Source organism: Topomyia yanbarensis, chromosome 3 (genome assembly GCF_030247195.1).
Source record: "Topomyia yanbarensis strain Yona2022 chromosome 3, ASM3024719v1, whole genome shotgun sequence".
NCBI lineage: Eukaryota > Metazoa > Arthropoda > Insecta > Diptera > Culicidae > Topomyia > Topomyia yanbarensis.
In genome coordinates this window covers 111,164,299-111,185,833 of record NC_080672.1, presented here as the reverse complement: position 1 = coordinate 111,185,833, position 21,535 = coordinate 111,164,299, and the positions used below count along the sequence as shown (strand labels likewise).

Here is a 21,535-nt window from a genome sequence, read left to right as displayed (position 1 = left end):
GTGACGCTATATCGAGGGTACGTCGTAGGGGCTAGTTGGCGGTTGGGGTAAGTTGACGGAAGCCCCTTTTCTCCGTTTCTATTAAACATAAAGCGTTGCCACTCGTTATGTACCTCAAGTAATGTGAAACACATTATCCGAAATGTTTTTGTTGCAAAACATTTTGTTTTGTTGAAATTGTGGGCGATATTGTGTTTTCGAGTATACCAAGTAAATTTTCTAAATTTTAAATACTTTGCGGTATTTAGGGTGATTTTCAATCTATTTCCCGAATGATTATACTTTTCGATAGCGCGTGAAAAGAGCTTTCAATATCCGTATAGATATTACATCTATCCACAATCAAAAGTTATTTTTTAAATAGTTTTTAATAAAATGTGCGGTTGGGGTAAGTTGGCGGTACTATTTATAGTGCAAAAAAGTCATCAAAAAATTGTATTTCTGGAACTCACTCCAAAGTAAGAAAATCTTTTTCTTGTGTATCTTGCCAATGTAGGAGACATTTATTCCGGCCAATTGCACGAAAAATTTCGAAAATTTACTTTTGAATAGGGAGTAAGCGTCAAAGTCAAAATGCCGGGGTATTGAAACTGAAATATAATAGGAAATGTCGGTTGATATACAGTTTTCTCGAAAAGACATTCAGCACTTTCCAAAAGGACCCTTGAGGTAATTGAATCTCCATTTGATTGCTTAGTGTTTGGCATATCCTCATATATCGCCAACTTACCCCGGGGCCGGGGTAAGTTGGCGGGTTTTCCGCGTCACATATTTTTGTCTCTAAAAAGGAGACAATGCATCAAACACTTTCAAAAAAATCAGAGATGTTGCCAACAGTCTGCTCTTTCATGCCGCGTGTTCTATTTTGCAAGATCTACCTGCATCAAAGCGGTAAAAATTGAAAACTGAAAACACCGCCAACTAGCCCCGGTCTCCCCTATTGAAGATTACTTGTAATTTACATACAAAAATGTAATTTTACTACGGAATAGAATTCTGAGTATCATTTAAAATCAAAATGCATTTAACAAAAATCTTCCAAAATGCGATAGATATTTGGAATTTTGCTCCAACAAAAACAAAGTATTCGTTTATGCCCTTTTTGAAAGTTAATCGCGTAACCCCATCACAAAATGACAACAATGTATCGTAATGTAATGTAAAGAAACTTTTTCAGTGTATTTGGATCATGGAGAAGCTTTCAATAAAAAAGTTTTCCTAACACCAACTTTTGACATATTTTTATAATTCTTACTATTTGCGGTTAAAAATACATTTTTTTAAAAATAATTCTAAGCGCCATTTTAAATCAAAATGCTCATAACAAAAAATTTCTGAAATGTGATAGTTCCCGAGATATTTTAAATTTTGTATTAACAACACAATTATTTTGTTTTATTATGACCTTTTCATAAGTTATTCGCGTTTCTCCAAAGGCCCATTCCTGTAACTTTATCATTTACATCAAGGCGATATTGAAAGCTATACAAAAACAATCCAAATATTATGAAACCGTAGGATTTGATGATTAGAATATGTAGTTGAATAATATTTTTTTATTATTTTAATAATTTTCGATGTCGAATGAGGCAAAAAAACAAGAAGCACAGACTTGTCTAAATGAGGTAGTCGACGATTTTTACGGTACTCTTTGTTGTAAGTTCCCTTCATCAACGTTCGTTTGTCGCAACTGCAGATTGCTTGATAGACCAACAAAATTGCGTTTCATTGTCCGTGTGTATTTTGTGGCGACATTAAAAAACGTGTTTGAAGTTCAAGAAAGTTATAACAGTAGGGTTCGGTAAACTCTTTGGCTTCTCTAATGATAAAACCTAGGTTTCTGTTGGCTTGTGAAATAATGTGAGAGTAGTGATCTCTGAACGACAACTTAGTATCCAGCAGTACACCAACGTCACTGACAACTGACACTCTCTCAAATGATTTTCTAGAGATAGTGTAGCTCCACGAAATTGGATTTTTTCTGCGTGTGAAAGAAATTACTGAACATTTGGATGTACTAAGAGTTAAACGATTTCTAGCACACAGATTATAGAACTCATCTAGTTGCCGTTGTAGTTCAAAGCAGTCCAATTCAGATCGCACAATGAGAAACAGTTTAAGATCATCTGCATAGATAAGTTTGCATCCTGGCGGAAGGACATTACAAACGTCATTGAAGAACAAGGAGAACAGCAAGGGTCCGAGATTGCTACCTTGGGGTACACCCGATAGATTTATGAAGTTATGTGATTCGCTATTGCCGAGTTTGACAGATAGGTTGCGGCCAACAACATATGACTTAAGCCACTTAGCGAAGTTAGGTAAAGCTCCCAGTTTCTCTATCTTAGCCAGTAGAAGCGAGAGATCGACACGATTAAACGCCGCTTTAAGATCAGTACAGACAGTATGTACTTTTGCTCCGCCTTCTTTACTTTTAATGCAATGTGAAGTGAACTGTGCTATATTCGTGGCTGTTGATCTACCTGAAAAAACCATGTTGATCTATCGATATACACGTTTTGGCTTCCCGGAACAACACATTACTTACAAGAATTTTAAACAGCTTGGAACAGGCACAGAGGGAGACTAATCTGCAATTTTATGAACCCCGCTAAACCATTTTAAGGGCTTATTTCTAATGTTCCCTAGATAAGAAAAAAGCAATTAAAAATCGATTTTCTTCATCCCACAAGGTGAATGATTGGAATAAGCAATTTCAGAACGACTTCATTCAAACGAAGTCTATGTATTACCAACCAACGTTCACGTTTCAAATTTTCAGTCGCCGAGTTCGACTACGACCCTGTCATGTCGCCGCCGGCCATTCACAAGTATCAAATAGTTTCCGTCGAGTAATTGATAAAGTTGTTAAACTCTCATGTTTCACTGTTTCACAGCCAGCATCTTTCCGTTCGTTGTTTTATTTTCTGCCTCCAATGATCAGTCGCAATATGAGGCTTGAAGCGCGCAAGTTCGTATAAGGGGAGAATTTAGTATGATGCCCGTTGACTGCTAGCATGCAAAACTGTTTGCTTACCCGAACCTGTGTTGGCCCCCGGAAAAAGGGTTATGAATAGCAAACGAAGTTGGTAGCAGCAGCAACAGCGCAGCCACGGCATCTTCAAATTGAACTCGGCGTTCGTTGGTTGTTGCTCCATTGCTCCACGAGCCGCGGAAGGCGGAAATCGTTCACAGCACAGCGCAACGTCAACCGAGGAAAAAAGCGCGGTATTGGGATTGGACGTAGGGGAGGGGATGCCTTCGACAGCATAAGCTAACCACGAATATGTGTATAATAATGCGATTGTTGTTTAATATTTTCTGTCTGCCGGAGACAAAGTGGAGTGCGGTGAAAAGGGAATGGCGAGCAGAGTCGCGTTTGCACGATCATATATTTCAATTTATGCTCTACTCTTCCCTGATGCCTGCAGCCAAAACGTCTGATGCTGGCTGCTTCTTCGAGAATTGGCTGGCAGTCGGAGAAAATTAAATTGTTCGAATATCATTGTGCATGCAATATAGCGGTTTTCGTTTATTTACATTTGTCTTGCTGCCTGTTGTTCTGATGTTGGTACCCTTTACCGTTGAGTATCTTCCCGCATTCCTTGCCAGTTCCCAGCCATTTTTTTCTGTCCACTAACGTATTAACCACGTTATTATGTTTATATTCTCATTCTTTTATCATTTTTTTTTCGTCGTTTCCCGGTGATACTGTGTAGAGTATGGTATTCTTCTCGGAGATCGGAGCACCTAGATTCGTTTTGATGATGTTATAACTATGCTCGGGTACATGCGATATAATAAATTTCAAAACTTGGTTCATGAGACGATTCGTTCCAGCCTCATCAAGTACGACAGTATGACTAGAAAATCTGAGCTCGTGAAGTGACTCAGTTGGGTGAACAAGGCTTCTGCGGTTTGAGGGGAACTATCTAGCGGAGTCTTGTTTTTGCGCCCTTATGACTTGACTCGGAATTGCATAACACGTTCACTGACCACAAAGGTACACATTCTAGACTTGGCTATGGGGAAGCGAGACCACCTCTATCTGGCCAATGCAAGCTGGATGACCTCCGCCAACATTATCGTGTCTGGTTCGCATTTAGTGCTTATTAAGTTCTTTGTTTTGCAATCATGTACGCGGACGGCATTGAGATTGGTTCGCGGTAGACTGAGACAGAATTGTGTGGTTAACGGTTAACGTTTGGCCGCGAAGGTGTGTAGTCTGGGAACGGAGTTTGTTTAGGTATGTTCTGGACTGCACAAAAAATCAATCGCATACAATCTGCACCGGATGCTATTCGTAGCTGAACGATAAATTATATCCTCCGGTTCATACAAAGCGCCTTCAGCCGCCAACAAACATATAAGTTGAAAAAAGGAGTAATTACTTACTCCAGAAACTTCCCCAGATGGAATGATAGGCAAATATTTCGAATCAATTAAGCAAATATTTTGACGGGTGGTTCGCTATAAAGATCTGAAAAAAAGACTTCATCGGAACGCAAGGTAGAAGCATCAAAGAGAATAAAAAACTGTCAAATCATAATGATGTATCTAGAACCTGCAGAAATGTTCCTTTCCATTTCAGTCGCGTGTGTACTCGTGAACGGACGGGAATTTCATAAACTCTGACATTGTTCTACCGGTCGTCGCGTCGATATGCTTTTAGCGCAGGCGAAGCATTAGGGCATTTTTATTAAATTGTAGGCACAGCCAGGGGAGCCGGCTCGGTAGCATATAGACTTCGGAAACATACATTCAATCAAGCGTAGGGGAAGCACGGGAGCCTACGTAGAACATAAAACTTGGAATTCATGCCCCGGGAACACCAACCTTGTCTAGAGTCAACAATCTTCCGCATCCGACTGTTGCTCGTTTCGACTCACAGCGCAAAAGCGTTCATTTATTCAAACGGGAAAAGGGGGAAGGAAGAATTTAATAACCAGCATTTTGATATCATTTGCATGACATGGCTCTTGCTTCATTTCTCGTGATTTCGTTTCTCTAATGCCCTAATGGTATTAGTCCCGATCGCGAATATACACTTGCCAGCGAGCTCTTTGAGTGCCAGACAGAGCTTTGAGTAGATGAGAGGGTGGATCAAAATTTAACTTTTAAGTTTATCTATGGTCCCTAATGACTGATGGCCTGAAAAGCTAGTTAAATGTGGAAGGTTTTTATAGTATCAATAAGATCGCTGTACTAGCACAGAAACTAAACTGTGAGCTGTATATGTGCTGCATGTTTTGTTGAAACATTCCACAATAGTGCGTTTGATATAATGCTAGCTCATTTCAGTTGGAATCCGTAAGAGATCAACAAAACCAGTAGTTGAATAGTTGAATTTGAAGTTATGGCTCCGTGAAAAAATAGATGAAAAAAAATGGTCTTTCTCATAAATAATGGTTATGCAATTGCTTCAAACATTCTGCACACAGAAGCACAGTGGTCGGAAACGCCAAAAACGTGAACTTAAAAAAATATTTTTTTAGGAAGCTGGAGTCTTCGACAAAGCTTTAGACATTTTTTTAATAAAGAATTGTGCTGGAGAATTTGAACTTGAAGGATTTAAGGTTTATAAAGCATTTTCTAGTTTCATTCTAGATTTAGTTTTTTTGAAATACAACTCTGCCCATTGTCATTATTCATGCAAACAACATTCAAGACAAGTATGAAAGCATTCAAGCCACACAATATTGTTGAAGAACGCATATAAATATACTCATTCGGTTCAAAGTTATTGAACAGGCGGTGGTCTGCTATTTATTTTCGTCCGCGTACTTATCACCCAGTTTTGTTAGGTGACTCGTCAACAGTGCTATCTGAGCCACCTATCAATTGAGTTGATATTGCTTTGGACTGAGCAAACTAATTTCTATGCCTCGTTTTTTTAAATCAACACTTTTGGAGCGACCTAATGTGAAGAGAGTTTATTTCTATGCGTGGTTAGTATTTATTCGACCAAATAGGGAACTAATCTACAGGGAATCAAATGTGCATGGTATATACGCATGGTCTGCTCTTAGTGGAAGTGGCTTCAATCATGTGTGAGGATTGACAATAGGCAATTCGTCAGAAGAATCGAAAACCAGTAGCTATTTTCCTTCAATACGAAGAACGAATGGATTTACCGGATAAACCCGAGATTATTCCCTCCCCTGATTCCCCCAGTCCTCCTCGCATTAAAACATACCCACCCAGTTCAAATGGACGCTGGGTGGTCTATTTCCGGCCCATCACGCTTAATATTTTAGAGATCTCACGGGAGCTGACTGCTAACTACCCGGCCGTAGCTCAGATAACACGTGTTAGAGCTAATAAGATAGGTATATTAGTGAATGACCTCGACCAGGCAAACTAGATTGCTCGCAGCGAGCGTTTTACAAAGCAATTTAAGGCGTATGTACCTTGTATGGCAAAGGAGATCGATGGGGTCGTCGCCGAACCGGGGTTGTAGTGCGGTGACGTGTTGAAGTAGAGTAAAGCCATGTCAAATGATCCTCAAATTTTTCGCAAAATCACAGATCTTCATGGGGTATATTTTATTGGATAGGGATTATGGTGAATAGCTTTTGGTATAAATATTTCGTTAAAACACCTTTTATTCTTTAAGATATTAACCCTTAAACTTTATCGCATGGTAAGATTATAAATTTTATATCTCAAAAACCACTGCAGATAATTCAATGAATTTTTGCACGCTTATGGAATGATATTTGCACTATCTCATAAAAATATTTTTACTGTATAATTATGTGAATAACGGTACTTTGCATCTATTGAAATATTTAAATTGTATTTTTTCGTGTGTTCTTCACGCTAAAAATTTTCAAAGCGTATGTCAAATTATGCGGCAATATTTCACCTTCAATAATCTGTATTGATCATTTTTCATTTTTGTTCCTATCGAGAGTTATGGAGGATTTTATAACAGTGCACTCTTTTAACGCACGACCCACTTTGATGCAGCCCGCGAGAACGTACATATTGGCAACGTCGCACGTCGTAACGTCAGAATGCGCATCGCGTTGGAAGTGCGCATCGCATGACAAAAAGAAACCACATCTCTTGATTAGTTCAAAAGGGTAAACTTTTCTAAACGGATTATCGAAGATGACTTTTTTCCAGATATTTTGAGATGCTTTAAAATTTTTTTGACCGAATTAAACAAAAATTATAGTTGCTTAATATTTTTTGATTAATATAATTTAACGTTTCTAACAATTAACATCATCAAGAACACTTTTGTTAGTCAAAGTACATCTACGTTATATCCAAATTCATTTTTAGTCTTCAACATTAATATAGGAAAATGAAAAATCTTATGACAACAGCATTTTATTTCACGTTTTTATTTTCACCGAGTGATATTACCTTTAAACAACGATGTGTCTTTTGAAAAAAGTTTACTTAGAATCTTTACTTGTTCAATCGCATCGATGTTGAGGTTTTTTATCGCTATTGTTCTGTTAATTCTGTTAATTTGTGGTTCTCCAAGTTCTGGTAACATATTATTTATTTTATCGAATTTCAATTAATCACCAACGATCTTTATTTATAAATCATCGTTACAGTTTTCCGCATGAACATGTTGAGTCAACGAATATTCCAGTTCATTACTTTGGCAAACACTATAAGAAGAAAAAATTTCCTATATTCTAAACGCGTAATTGAGGAATCCATTACTATAAACATGGGATGGAAAATTGAAAATTTAACGAACATTGTGTTTTGTTCATGTCCATATTTATTTTCGTAGTATTTTTTGCATCCATTACGACATATACCACACATGTGTTGACCAATATAATTTTTAAATTTATCACTCCACAATAACCAGATAGGACGAACACATTTATGATTTTTTTTAACGGAATAAATCATTCGTGTGATCGACCCATATTTATAACATCAAACAATCGAATGTTTTTTGAGCAAAGTTTGTCTATTTTGAGATAATCTAGTATTTTGTCGAGTTCTTGCTATATGGGAAACACTCGAGTGCGATCGAAACAAAAACAAACGTCAAAACGTTTTTTCACACGCACTGATGCAAATTAAATGGGCGCGTAATTTAACGCAAGGCCCGATGGCACATGGCTGAAAAGTTGTAATGTGGATTTAAGAAAAGATTCGCAATAAACGCAGGTTAAAACATGCCCACTGCTCAACTTTGCTCATAGGTTGCCAATATCCGAGCGCGCTTGTCTGAGGTATTGCGTGACAGAAAATTAAATAACTCCTGAATAAAACATTCACCTTCAATAATCCATAAAGAAAAGCTTGGCTTTTTGCTTTAATCTCACAGATGCCAATTTTGCACATGAGATACGCTCCTTCAAAGCGATGCGCATTAGGACGTTGCAACGTGCGGCGTTGCCAATATGTACGTTCTCGCGGACTGCATCAAAGTGGGCCGTGAGTTGAAAGAGCGCACTGTTACAAAATCCTCCATAACTCTCGATAGGAACAAAAATGAAAAATGATCAATACAGATTATTGAAGGTGAAATATTGCCGCAAAATTTGACATACGTTTTGAAAATTTTTAGCGTGAAGCACACAAGAAAAAATATAATTGAAATTTTTAAATAGATGCAAAGTACCGTTATTCACATAATTATACAGCAAAAATATTTTTATGAGATAGTGCAAATATCATTACATAAGTGTGCAAAAAATCATTGAATTGTCTGCAGTGGTTTTTTAGATATAAAATTTACAATTTTATCATGCCATAAAGTTTAAGGGTTAATATCTTAAAAAATAAAAGGTGTTTTAACGAAATATTTATACCAAAAGCTATTCACCATAATCTCTATACAATAAAATATACCTCATGAAGATCGGTGATTTTTCGAAAAATTTGAGGATCACTTGACATGGCTTTACTCAGTACGGAGTTGGTTGCTTTAAGGACCCCTCACTTCAACATGAGAAGATTCTGGAATGCAAGCAATTGTATTCAGAAAACTGAGAATAATAAGACAACTGATTCATTGTCAGACTCGCTTCGGGTGACTTTCTCCGGGTCTTCCCTCCCCAACTATGTCTTCCTGGATAAGGTTCGTCTACCTGTTCGCCTGTTTATACCGCGGGTAATGAACTGCAGCAATTGCAAGTAGCTGGGCCACACAGCCACCTATTGTGGCAATAAGAAAAGGTGCAGCAAATGCGAGGGAGAGCATGAGGATGGCGCTTGCGGTAGAGAAACTGAAAAGTGTATTTACTGCGGGGCCTTCCGCATGATCTTGAATCATACCCCGCGTACAAACAGCGCGGGGATAAAATTAAGCGCTCCCTTAAGGAACGCTCGAAGCGCTCTTATGCAGGAATTCTTAAGAATGCTTCGCCATCTGTCCCTTCCGAAAATTCCTTTGCTCTTTTGGCTGGCGTAGTGCAAGAATCTGACTACCCACAAAAGGGAACATCTTTGGTTAACCCAGGGGAATCCAGGAAGCGGAGAAATCTCGCCTCCCCTAGATTTCTTCGTAAGGGTGCCAAGGTGTCGTCCCCTCGGAGTGCATCAACTACAATCAATAAATCCAACGGAAGTGATGCACTAAAGCCGAAGCAATTTGCTCCAAGACTTGGAACCACTTCCAGGGACACCAAAAACCCCAAGTGTCCTCTTTTTTCAAACAGATACTCAGTCCAGCAACGGACTTATGCAATTTTCTGACATAGTGGACTTAATTTTCACAGCTTTCAATGTTACTGATTCTCTTAAAAGCATTCTGATACATTTTCTCCCTATGGTGCAAACATTTTTGAAACAGTTGACTGCTAAATAGCCCCTCCTTGCAGCGATCGTATCCTTCGATGGCTAAGTCATCAAACGAGGTCACTGATTCGATCACTTTCTTACAGTGGAATTGCAGAAGTATCCTCCCGAAAATCGATTCCTTCAAATTTATACTAAAAAATTTAATCGAGAAAACCCTTATGGAGGAGTACTTTTGGGGATTAAAAAGTGCTATTCTTTCAGCCGAATTAACCTCCCCTCGACACCAGGCATTGAAATTGTCACTTGTCAAGTTATAATCAAAGGTTGCATTGCATTGCTTCCATCTACATTCCTCCGAGAGCCTCGTTAGGGCACTGAACGCTTTGTAATATCACGGAATCCTTACCGGCACCGCGGCTAGTTCTGGGAGACTTTAACTCGCACGCTACGATACACAGAGGAGTATTCGACTGAAAAAGCTGGCCGAAATTCAAAATTTCAAAAATCGTTTTTAGGAATAATAAACTATATGTTTATATTCTCGAATAATTTGTACATTCGATGGCAATAATGTTGCATATATTTACTAAAGGTTGGCAACAATGCTAGCTGTCAAAGTAGAGGTTTGCTAATGCTGTTTAGCTCGTCAAGCATTGCGCATGGAAACAAAATCTTTCAAAAGTTAGTAATCCGAATCGTTCCGACTCAAATTTGCTATGGATTTAACAAACCAAGGTAAGAGTCATATTTTGGGATAGCTAGGACGCATGTATTCTGAAAATACCAATTCAATTTCAAGTTTTTAGGAATAATAAACTATATGTTTATATTCTCGAATAATTTGTACATTCGATGGCAATAATGTTGCATATATTTACTAAAGATTGGCAACAATGCTAGCTGTCAAAGTAGAGGTTTGCTAATGCTGTTTAGCTCGTCAAGCATTGCGCATGGAAACAAAATCTTTCAAAAGTTAGTAATCCGAATCGTTCCGACTCAAATTTGCTATGGATTTAACAAACCAAGGTAAGAGTCATATTTTGGGATAGCTAGGACGCATGTATTCTGAAAATACCAATTCAATAGAAGCTTGATGCAAGAGAGAACAAAAATTGCAATTTTCTCACTTTTCAAAATTGAAAAAGTTCATGTTCCCAATCCGTCCCAGTGGAAATTCTTTTACCATAATTAAATTCAATTCAAATTCTACTAGATCGGTGAAAAAAGTTGCTCATGATTGCTCTATTTTGAAATTGAGCCATCTGAATAATTAAGTATTTGTGACATTTTTTCCACGTTTCACTTCATTATCCGTGCGAAGTTCAAACTTTTAAAAGAAAATTTCTTTTGGAAGTAATGGACAAGTCAAAGCAAGATTCATTTCAAGATAAATTTAGTTATCTGGAAAACAAAATGATAGATTTATTGAATTGCCCACCGGGCAGTACCAAAGTGCCTCGACATCAACTGAGTCATTTCAAATCCAGTTGAAGCAAAAATGGGTAAATTCTGCACGCATTAGAAAACGATTGTTAAACGCAAATAGCGATTGGCTCCAAAAACCTATATCATTCACCAGCTGGAAGGTTCCATTGCACATTGGGCGATCAACTAGAAGTTTTGGAGAAGGGAGTGAACGTAGCAAAAGAAAAAAAACACAAAATCTTAGAGAAATAATTCCTGTTGATGAGTTGTCGTTTGCAGCTCAGATGAGTCAACGCAGTGCAGGTAACCCAGTTGTTTCTAAGATTATGAAAGTGATTACAGAAAGCCCAGAAAAATCCTTCGAAAGCAATCACAGTTTGAAATTTGAAGCCAGTAACAAGTTTAAGAAACATTCTCCAGAACAAGCTCTTTCTGTATTTGTTGAGGCAAACTTGATTAGAAGGCAATACGAGATAATTCAAAAATCTATCTTTCCTTGTTATTCCATCCTAAAATCTGCCAAACTTGCTTGTTATCCAACGGAGTCCTCAATACACGTCACAGAAGCTTCCGCCGAAATCGAACTTCAGGCATTACTAGATCACACGACATTTATATTGTGTATGTATCTAAGCGATGTTTTAATTGGATTATCCTTAAATGAATAAAACAATATGAAACTGTACAGCAAGTGGGGCTGCGATGCACAGAGGAATAACTAGAACAAATTCCTGGCCAATAACCAAAATAATTTTTTTTTATTTTCTATTTCGTTACATTTATTTTACATACCTAAAAGCCTGCTGAATAACGTGGCAAAATTAGGAGTATGTCAAAAATTGTTAAAATTTTTTTGCATGGATGTAAAATGGTGATATTGCAAGGAGTTTTTTAATCATTTTAATTATATATCCAGCAATATCGCGTTCTAGTGATGATGACTGTATTCAGTTAGACAATATTATTGCAAACGTAGTGGAACACAACCATTTGTATAACTTCAGCCTAAAACTAACTAAAGGATTAATGTTGTTGTGCATTGCACCAACTTTAAAAAATACGTTTTTTAACCATTTTATTCCAAATTTGAATGATAAAAAAGTTGCATTATACGGCGAGATCCGGCAAAGTTGCAGAAGCAGTATTGCAAAACCAGATTACAGCTATCCGAAAAACAAAAGAACTCTTCCGATCTTGTCGTATCTACGAATTCCAAACGATTTGAAGATATTGAAATTTTTAATAATTTGAGGTGCACCGAAATCCTGTAGGGCCAAATGCTATGTTTTTCAACATGAATTTCTATGAAAATATGCACAAGCGTCCCTTTTCTTATCCCTTTTCCACTGATCAACTGTTTGTGAAAAAACAGATGTATTCACAAAGAACACCCCGAAATTACTAGTATTCGATAGGATTTAGAGAATTGACCTCTGCACTGGTAGGTGGATAGATGCCAAATTGTTCCAAAATCTTGTTATTGTCTATTTTCTTTTCATATTAGGACATAATAGAGGCAATAGCAACAACAACTAATTTTGGCCAGGATTTGACCCCAGTTACTCCTCTGTGCAGCGCGAGTCAAGCTCAGACTAAACCAGTACCCAGCGCGAATACCCATGGACGATCTCCCACCCCGTGGTGGGACAAAGAGTGCTCAGAGCTGTACGCGGAGAAGTCCACTGCATATAAGGCCTTCCGGGAAGACGGGTTACCCGCTAGCTATCAACAGTACGCATCGTTAGAAAGGCGAATGAAGAGTCTAATGAAAGCCGAAAAACGCAGTTATTGGCGCCGGTTTGTCGACGGGTTAACGAGAGAAACAGCGATGAGCACTTTTTGGGGTAAGGCTCGACGTATGCGTAACCGAAATAGTACAAACGAGAACGTGGAATATTCAAACCGTTGGATATTCGCTTTCGCCAAGAAGATCTGTCCGGACTCTGTCCTGGTACAGAAAACGTACCGCGCCGCGTCTCCTCACGATACCGCGAATGAAACACCGTTTTCGATGGTGGAATTCTCACTTGCTCTCTTGATATGCAACAATAACGCTCCAGAATCAAATTCAATTTGCTGAAGAATCTGCCTGACACTGCAAAAAGGCGCTTGTTGAATTTATTTAACAAGTTTCTTTAAGGTAACATTGTCCCTCAGGACTGGCGGCAAGTGAAGGTCATCGCCATCCAAAAACCAGAAAAGCCAGCCTCCGACCACAACTCGTATCGACCGATTGCAATGCTGTCCAATATTCGGAAGTTGTTCGTGAAAATGATCTTGTTTCGGCTCGACAATTGGGTTGAAGAAAATGGCTTACTGTCAGATACACAATTTGGCTTCCGCAAAGGCAAAAGGACGAACGATTGCCTTGCGTTGTTTTCTACAGAAATCCAAATGGCCTATGTTAACAAAAAGCAGATGGTATCAGTCTTCTTGGATATTAAGGGGGCTTTTGACTTAGTTTCTATCAACATTCTGTCAAAGAAGCTGCACCAGCATGGTCTTTCACCAATTTTAAATAACTTTTTGCCAAACCTGTTGTCTGAAAAGCACATTCACTTTTCGCATGGCGATTAAACAACATCACGATTTAGCTACATGGGTCTTCCCCAAGCCTCATGTCTAAGTCCCCTGCTTGTCTTGCCAATTCATACACGCTAAGGCAACTTGCAGACGACGGGGTGGTCTCTGCTACAGGTCCCAAAACTGCCGACTTGCTAGGACCATTACAAGATACCTTGGACAATTTGTCTGCTTGGGCTCTTCAGCTGGGTATCGATTTCTCCACGGAGAAAACTGAGTTGGTTGTTTTTTCTAGGAAGTGTGAGCCAGCGCAACTCCAGCTTCTATTAATGGGTGTAACGATCAATCAGGTCTTCACATTTAAATATCTCGTGGTCTGGTTCGACTCTAAAGGTATCTGGGGATGTCACATTAGATATCTGAAACAGAAATGCCATCAAAGGATCAATTTTCTCCGGACAATAACTGGAACATGGTGGGGTGCCCACTCAGGAGACTTGATCAGGTTGTACCAAACAACGATATTGTCGGTGATGGAATACGGGTGTTCCTGTTTCCGCCCCGGTGCGAACATACACTTCATCAAACTGGAGAGAATCCAGTATCGTTGCGCATTGCTTTGGGTTACATGCACTCGACCCATACGATGAGTCTCGAAGTGCTGGCGGGCGTTCTTCCGCTAAAAAATCGATTTTGGAAAGTCTCATATCGATTGCTCATCCGATGCGACATGGTGATTGACAATTTCGAGTGGTTTGTCGAGCTTAATTCTCAAACCCGATTTATGGCCTTGTACTTCGACTACATGGCACAGAGCATTAATCCTTCTTCGTATTCTCCCAACCGCACAGTGGTTTATTTTGCCAAAAACACGCGATTAATTATTTACACAAAAACGGTCAAGTTTAAATCAATAATGTCTTCCGAAAGTTTTATCAGTATTTAAAGACCTTTTTTCTGGTTTAGTACATTGAGTGATTAATCTCCCTAAAAGTGAGGTATTTTTCTTATTTTTTCAAAATATATAGATAATGAGATCATATGTTCTGCAATGTTGTAGAGCTACTTTTTGCGAACAACTTTGCTTAAGAGTCCAAAACTGTATATTCAATACTTGTGAAGTTATAGTGCCTTGTTTGTGGATGACCCCTTAAAATCATTTTTTTAATATAACTTTTTTGGTATCGTACCTATGAATTTAGAATGTTCTACAAAGTTATTTGCGTCAATGCCACCCGCAACTCTTTAGAAGAACGTTTTGTTCTAGCTCTTCTATCTTCGAAGTTATTTAGCAATTTTTAAAAAAAATAGTGCTATTTCCAATAGCAATAACTTTTGAACGGGCAAAAACGGGCAACCAGCTATAGTTATAAACATTAGTACAACAAATAAACTACAAAATCCAATTTATTTCATTTGTCTACCTTTGTCTCCGGTGCTGTTATGGACGGTTTAGGAAGTGCTTTCCGCTGCATAGTATGCATTTTTCATTAAGTGAAATTGTTCATCTGTTCCTCTCTGGATTCTCTTTTTACGTATGCGTGTGCAGGAAAGAAATTGAGAGAGAAAGAGAAAGAGAGAGAACAAGAGAGAGCGAAAGAAAGAGAGAGAAAAAGAGAGAGATTGGAGAGGACCGCTAAGCGCACAACTTCTACGAAATCAATATTAATTCTTCAAAAGGGCTAATGAGATTTTTGTAAACAAACTTATTTCGCTCATTATTCCGCTGCCGAGTTGAATTTCATGAAAAATACACATGAATCAACATCTTTACCCTTGGTATAATCAATTTCAAAATTTTCTGCGTTGAAAGTATAACAAATTAAGAGAAATTAGCAAAACAAAAGTTTTTTTACATATGTTATTAGCCCTATTCAAAAGTAGATATGGAAATCGCCTTTAAGAAAATCAATGTTACACAGCTCCGAGATGTAGCAATCCTTGACTGTTACTAAGGGTAACGCTGAAAACTAGAAGATTCCCGAACTTCGACACAGTCACGTGTGCGGGAGAGTGTCTGTACACGTTTTTTCGTACATTCAATTATACGAAACGTTTTAAGCGATACTAATTTAAAAGGATTTTCATCAAAATGTGTACAATTGGAATGCAAGGTAATTGATTGAAACATAATTTCATTATATACTTAGTATTCTTGTTTATTGAAAAGCACACTCGTTATACTATTTAGGTTCCCTTGATAAACGTCACTTGTTTTCCCTTTGGGTTTCCGCGACAGAAAGTATGAAAATAGGTTCTGTAGCTCAGCAAGTCTTTCAATATTATAACGTTGACGAACATAATATGCCCGATGTTGCCGCTGGAATAATGCAAATAGTCAAGAAGTCTTGTATTTATTTCAAAAGACTGTGGATCAAGCATAATCGCACAGTAACTAATGTTTTTAGGCTCTTAGAGCCTGGCCGCGGAAAAAGAAGACTCCATTATCAGATGAAGCTGTGCAGCTTATGGTTTTTGACGATGACACTAGCAGTGATGACGATGACGATGGCGATGACACTAGCAGCGATGAGATGTTTAAATAAACTGTAATAAATGTATTTAACTTATATACATATTTCTATAAGAAATATAAAAAATGCATAAAATATTTCATTCTGGTGACTTATAATAAAACTTTGGGTGCTCATAACTCAAGTACACAGAATTTTCTTAGAGGCGATTTTTGCGCGATTTCGTAGAAGTTATGCGCTTAGCGGTCCTCTCCAATCTCGCTTTTTCTCTCTCTCTTTCTTTCTCTCTCTTTTTCTCTCTCTCTTTCTTTCGCTCTCTCTTGTTCTCTCTCTCTCTTTCTCTTTCTCTCTCAATTTCTTTCCTGCACACGCATACGTAAAAAGAGAATCCAGAGAGGAACAGATGAGCAATTTCACTTAATGAAAAATGCATACTAAGTAGCGGAAAGCACTTCCTAAACCGTCCATAACAGCACCGGAGACAAAGGTAGACAAATGAAATAAATTGGATTTTGTAGTTTATTTGTTGTACTAATGTTTATAACTATAGCTGGTTGCCCGTTTTTGCCCGTTCAAAAGTTATTGCTATTGGAAATAGCACTATTTTTTTAAAAATTGCTAAATAACTTCGAAGATAGAAGAGCTAGAACAAAACGTTCTTCTAAAGAGTTGCGGGTGGCATTGACGCAAATAACTTTGTAGAACATTCTAAATTCATAGGTACGATACCAAAAAAGTTATATTAAAAAAATGATTTTAAGGGGTCATCCACAAACAAGGCACTATAACTTCACAAGTATTGAATATACAGTTTTGGACTCTTAAGCAAAGTTGTTCGCAAAAAGTAGCTCTACAATATTGCAGAACATATGATCTCATTATCTATACATTTTGAAAAAATAAGAAATATAAAAAATATCTCACTTTTAGGGAGATTAATCACTCAATGTACTAAACCAGAAGAAAGGTCTTTAAATACTGGTAAAACTTTCAGAAAACATTATTGATCTAAACTTGACCGTTTTTGTGTAAATAATTAATCGCGTGTTTTTGGCAAAATAAACCACTGTGAACCGTGTTCGTTTCCTAGATACTTCTGATTCTACTCTATTCTTCGACACATCCATGAAAGAAGAGATTCGTGGAATCCTGGACCATATACGCCCGCAAGTGATCCTAAGTCCTCTGCTCTACAATATATATTATATTAACATATTTTATAATAAATTCCGACAAGTCGTCTGTGACAAAATGTTTTACACTGACGGATCAAATCTCGATGGGTCCACTGGCTTTTTTTTTCTTAATTTTATTAAATTTATTATCTCACGAACTATTTAGTACAGAGAATTCTGCTCAGTACATAATAAATAATAAAAACTACTCTTGCACTCTTATACTCTACTATTAACTAATATATATCCAAGAAATGCTTGAAATGTTTTTCAAAAACAGGCTTTTTGCTCCAACGAACTTCGCGTATTTTCTTTTGTAATTCGTTCAAATTTCCATTTCCGTAATTTCTCACACAGTATGCCATAGTTTCAACTGGCAACCACAATGCAGCTTTGTATTTAAAATTATTCTCTGATATACTTGGCAATAATATGGTTTCGGCATCATCGATAATGATTTTTAAATTTTTTCGTGTTGTGTTATTCAACCATTCCCATATCACCGACGAGGCAACGCATTCTTTTAAACGGTGTTTAATGGTATCTAGAAGACCACAGAATTCGCAGTAAGGCGAATCTAAGCCTCTAATACCATGTTTATACATTATAGATTTGTGTAGAATAATATCTCGGAGTACCATGAAAAAAGTCAATTTTCCTGCTGACGATAGATAGCTTTCTATGTACCCACGCCGACACATTTGGCATGAGTCGTTGGATACACCTTTTTCTCTTGTCCCACTCTTGCTGCCACTTAGCCAACGAGTCCGTTATGACCAGTCTCTGTACATTCCGTAGAATCCTCCGCTGGTATTATACCGCATTCTTAGTCAGAGTGCTGCCGATCGGGATCACTTATTATTGATTTTGATATTGTTATATTTCTGTACGCGCTCGCGACTCGTGCGGCCATTATATGACAAATTTTCAGTCATTTATATTTACAAAAGTTTCTAGTGCCATAAACATGCCAATATTTGCAATCAGTTTCAGAGTCATTTCGTATAGAAATAGATGAGTTGTCGTAAAAACTTTGTTCCTATGAGTTCACTTTTTTTCTTACAATCGACTATCCATGCTCATAACGGACGCTTTAATGGTTCCCGACTTCAAACCAATCTCAATAGAGTGCCCATCGAACCGAGTGAAGTACATCGTTTTTTTGCGGTTTGCAACTGACCATCGCTGTTTGACTGACGCAGGTCGCGTCCAAGTACCGACCGGCTTTTACTCTGTCTTTTGTTTCCAGCTCAATTCACTTGATCAATTTCGGAAACTTATTTCCTTCCTGGCGTTTTTTTTCCTTCTGCTCCACCGACGCGCTGCATTCTAGCCAGTTCGCATTGTGAGAGGGTCCTCTTTAACTGTCAAACTCAGATCGGTTAAATCTTAAGAGGGAGCACTTGTTGTTCTTCTCATTGTACAATCGTCTTGCTTTCCACACATCGAAAAGGCTAGTTGCTTAGCAGCAATGTCGAGTGCGGTTGTGTCAAACAGAAATTTAACAAATCCTCTTAAAAAGTTATCGTGATGATCACTGGAGCCGATGATTGTTATATCTAGTGGAAAGATTTATTTATTGAAGCAAGTGGGTGGGTGGGAATATTTTCAAGTGTTTGATGATAATTGACGGCTCGTGGATTTGCAGATTCATGCTGCCTGTTGAGTGTTTCACAGGTTGGGTCGTTTAATTTAGGGCGTAATGGCTCTATTTTAATGTGCTTAACTATGCATAAAACAACCGATGAGAGCAAATCTTTATTTTTAAATTTCTTGATTTGGTGATTATGTTGCTTTCGAAGTTAAAGTGCGCTTTCAAGTTTGTATAGAATGAATAAACATTTCGAAAGTTTCTGGTTATTTTAAATCAGAACGTTTAATCTTTCAGTAAATTGAATTGATTGAACGTTAGTAATTCCAATCATTTTTAAGTTGATACTTTATTTAGTCGACAATAACCATGTATTAAATTTCGGAAAGTATAACGGAAAAATTTGAACCAAAAACCAATGCACACCCTGCCGAACAAGAATTGTTGGCTATGTACAGAGGGTACCTTCTCAAGGTAGGCTCCTGAACAAAAGTTTTATTTGTCCACAGCACGGATGGCCCCAGAAAATTGAAGTTTTCTTTCGCCGATAAATTTACCTGTAAACTGATAATCAGGCAACGAATTGGCAGCTTCAACCAAACGATGGACACCACAAAAAACGAGGGACTCGAAACTGTATAAGCAGTAGAATATGAAATCTTCAGTGAACATCCCCAACGAGATACTACATTTCATAGAATTCATAGAATTTTATTGCAAAAGTTATCAAACTACATAGGAGATAAATTTTGTTAAAAATCACAGTTTCGTTAAAAACTTTCCGAACAGTAATGGAAAAATATATCAAAAATCAACCCTCTTAACATTCGATGTGCGCCAAACCAGTAGTCACTCACCTAAGGTCTAAGCGAAATTTTGAGACCTTCAAACAAACGGTGTGAATCCTACCCAAAATGCCTTAGTTAGCCACCACTCGGGTATCGACAACGAAACATCCATGAGACTGGCCGGACTGATCCACGACGTCAATTTCGATGGTAACACTAACCAACGGATAGATGGCAGTGATCGGCATGCTCAGGTGGTAGATCAGGTCTTCGCCGGGCGACAGCGGGCAGCGAGACTGGACCAGCCAGTTGCAGGCGGCAGCACGGTCTGCCGGAAGCTCGTAAGGTGCGGTGATACCCAGCGCGGTGGCCAACACCTGCGTGCGAAGCGTGGTTACGTCCTGAACTATAATAGAGAGAAACACTATTCAGCAACGAATTAACGAAGACCCAAATTAATTTTCTTACCAGCAGTGAAATCCATGGCCATATTGACGTCGGTTCCGCGGACCATCTCACAGGGCATCGAAGGGCAGTTCTCGATACGAACAATGCTGGGAAGAGGTCGAACACCACCGCACGGGCGAACGGGTACCACATTCCAGCCGGAGAAGTCAATATTGTCGGCATTCTGCAGCATTACAACGGGAAGAACCGCAACCAGAAGCAGGTATTTGAACATTTTGACGATCTTGCTCTGTCTGATACAGCTGGAGTACTGGTTCGAAGATGGTTAGAAATGACCGAATAAGAGGCGGTTTTATACTAAACTCTATTTGGAGATTTGTGATAGATTTGTGTTATCAAATATGTTACCGACGACCAGGTGTGCCATTGCTATAATCGTTCATCTATCAGTTTGATTGTAGGGGAATGAAAAAATTTACACATCACCAGATCAGATACTAATTGTTGATTAAACCGAATTAGTCGCGCGTTTCAGTGCACTGCAACTAGGTTTTGGGGAAATTTGGAACTTGAAGAAGTAGTTAAAATTTGTGGTTTTCTAATTCGTGTTATGCGCACCTAATTTAAGATAGCTAGTACTTTTTCGTCACTCTAGTGATTTATATGTCGACAGTGTGCGGTTAGCGATGAGCAATTTCAGGGGTAATCTGACAGAAATAACCAAAATTAAGCAAGACTATTTCTGATTTGGATGAAATCTGGTGTATGGCTTTGATATGGAAAATGTTTTTTAACCGGTTAAAAATATAAAAGATTATCTTTACCCACGGCTAATTTTTGAAAAGGGCGTATTGTCAATCTCACGCATGAGTTCTTACGATGATACATACACTTTCTAGTCTAGTCTAGTGTACACATACACAGCCAATACATGTAGGGATCCTGGAAAATTGCAGACGTTCGTCTACAATTTTTCTTGTCATTATTAATGTTTGTGACACATATTGAATATGACACACGCATTAAAGCGGCCAGGCCAACTGTGCAGCGTACAAAATCAAGATGATTCAAAATTATACGGTAATCAAATTATTCATTCAATGAGTAATTTAATCAACGGATTATTTTGAACCTTGAATAAGGAAGAAACGTGGACAACCGTACACAACCGTTTCAATTAATGGGGGTTTGATAAATCGTTGGGAGTGACTTTGCTAAGAGGGTTAATATCACTCCTTTGGTCCTAGGTTCCTGGGATGGGACAGAACTATTTAGCCCTGCCCTGGCTCATTAGCCGGGGTTATAGCGCCCTTACTCGCTCTATGAATCAATAGAGAGAAAATTGGCGAAATCGGTTAATTAGTAGTAATATAAACAAAAAAAGCATAAATATACAAACCAACAGACAACTCACCTTCGACC

At 38.2% G+C, this 21,535-nt stretch overlaps 1 protein-coding gene across 1 annotated transcript; it reads right to left on the bottom strand.

Moving 5' to 3' along the window:
• Positions 1-19,607: 19,607 nt before the first annotated feature.
• LOC131692318 (NPC intracellular cholesterol transporter 2 homolog a-like) lies at positions 19,608-20,451 on the bottom strand. Its single transcript, XM_058979300.1, has 2 exons — positions 20,174-20,451; positions 19,608-20,111 (listed from the first exon to the last, which is right to left on the bottom strand). The coding sequence occupies exons 1-2, from the start codon at positions 20,385-20,387 to the stop codon at positions 19,837-19,839; spliced, it is 489 nt and encodes a 162-aa protein (XP_058835283.1). The 5' UTR covers positions 20,388-20,451; the 3' UTR covers positions 19,608-19,836.
• Positions 20,452-21,535: the final 1,084 nt, after the last annotated feature.

Excerpts from the sequence above, each read along its gene's own strand:
- LOC131692318 (XM_058979300.1), bottom strand. The coding sequence starts at position 20,387 with ATGTTCAAATACCTGCTTCTGGTTGCGGTTCTTCCCGTTGTAATGCTG. Across the intron at positions 20,112-20,173 it reads GGCCATGGATTTCACTGCTG|TTCAGGACGTAACCACGCTT; the intron begins GTAAGAAAATTA and ends TCTCTATTATAG.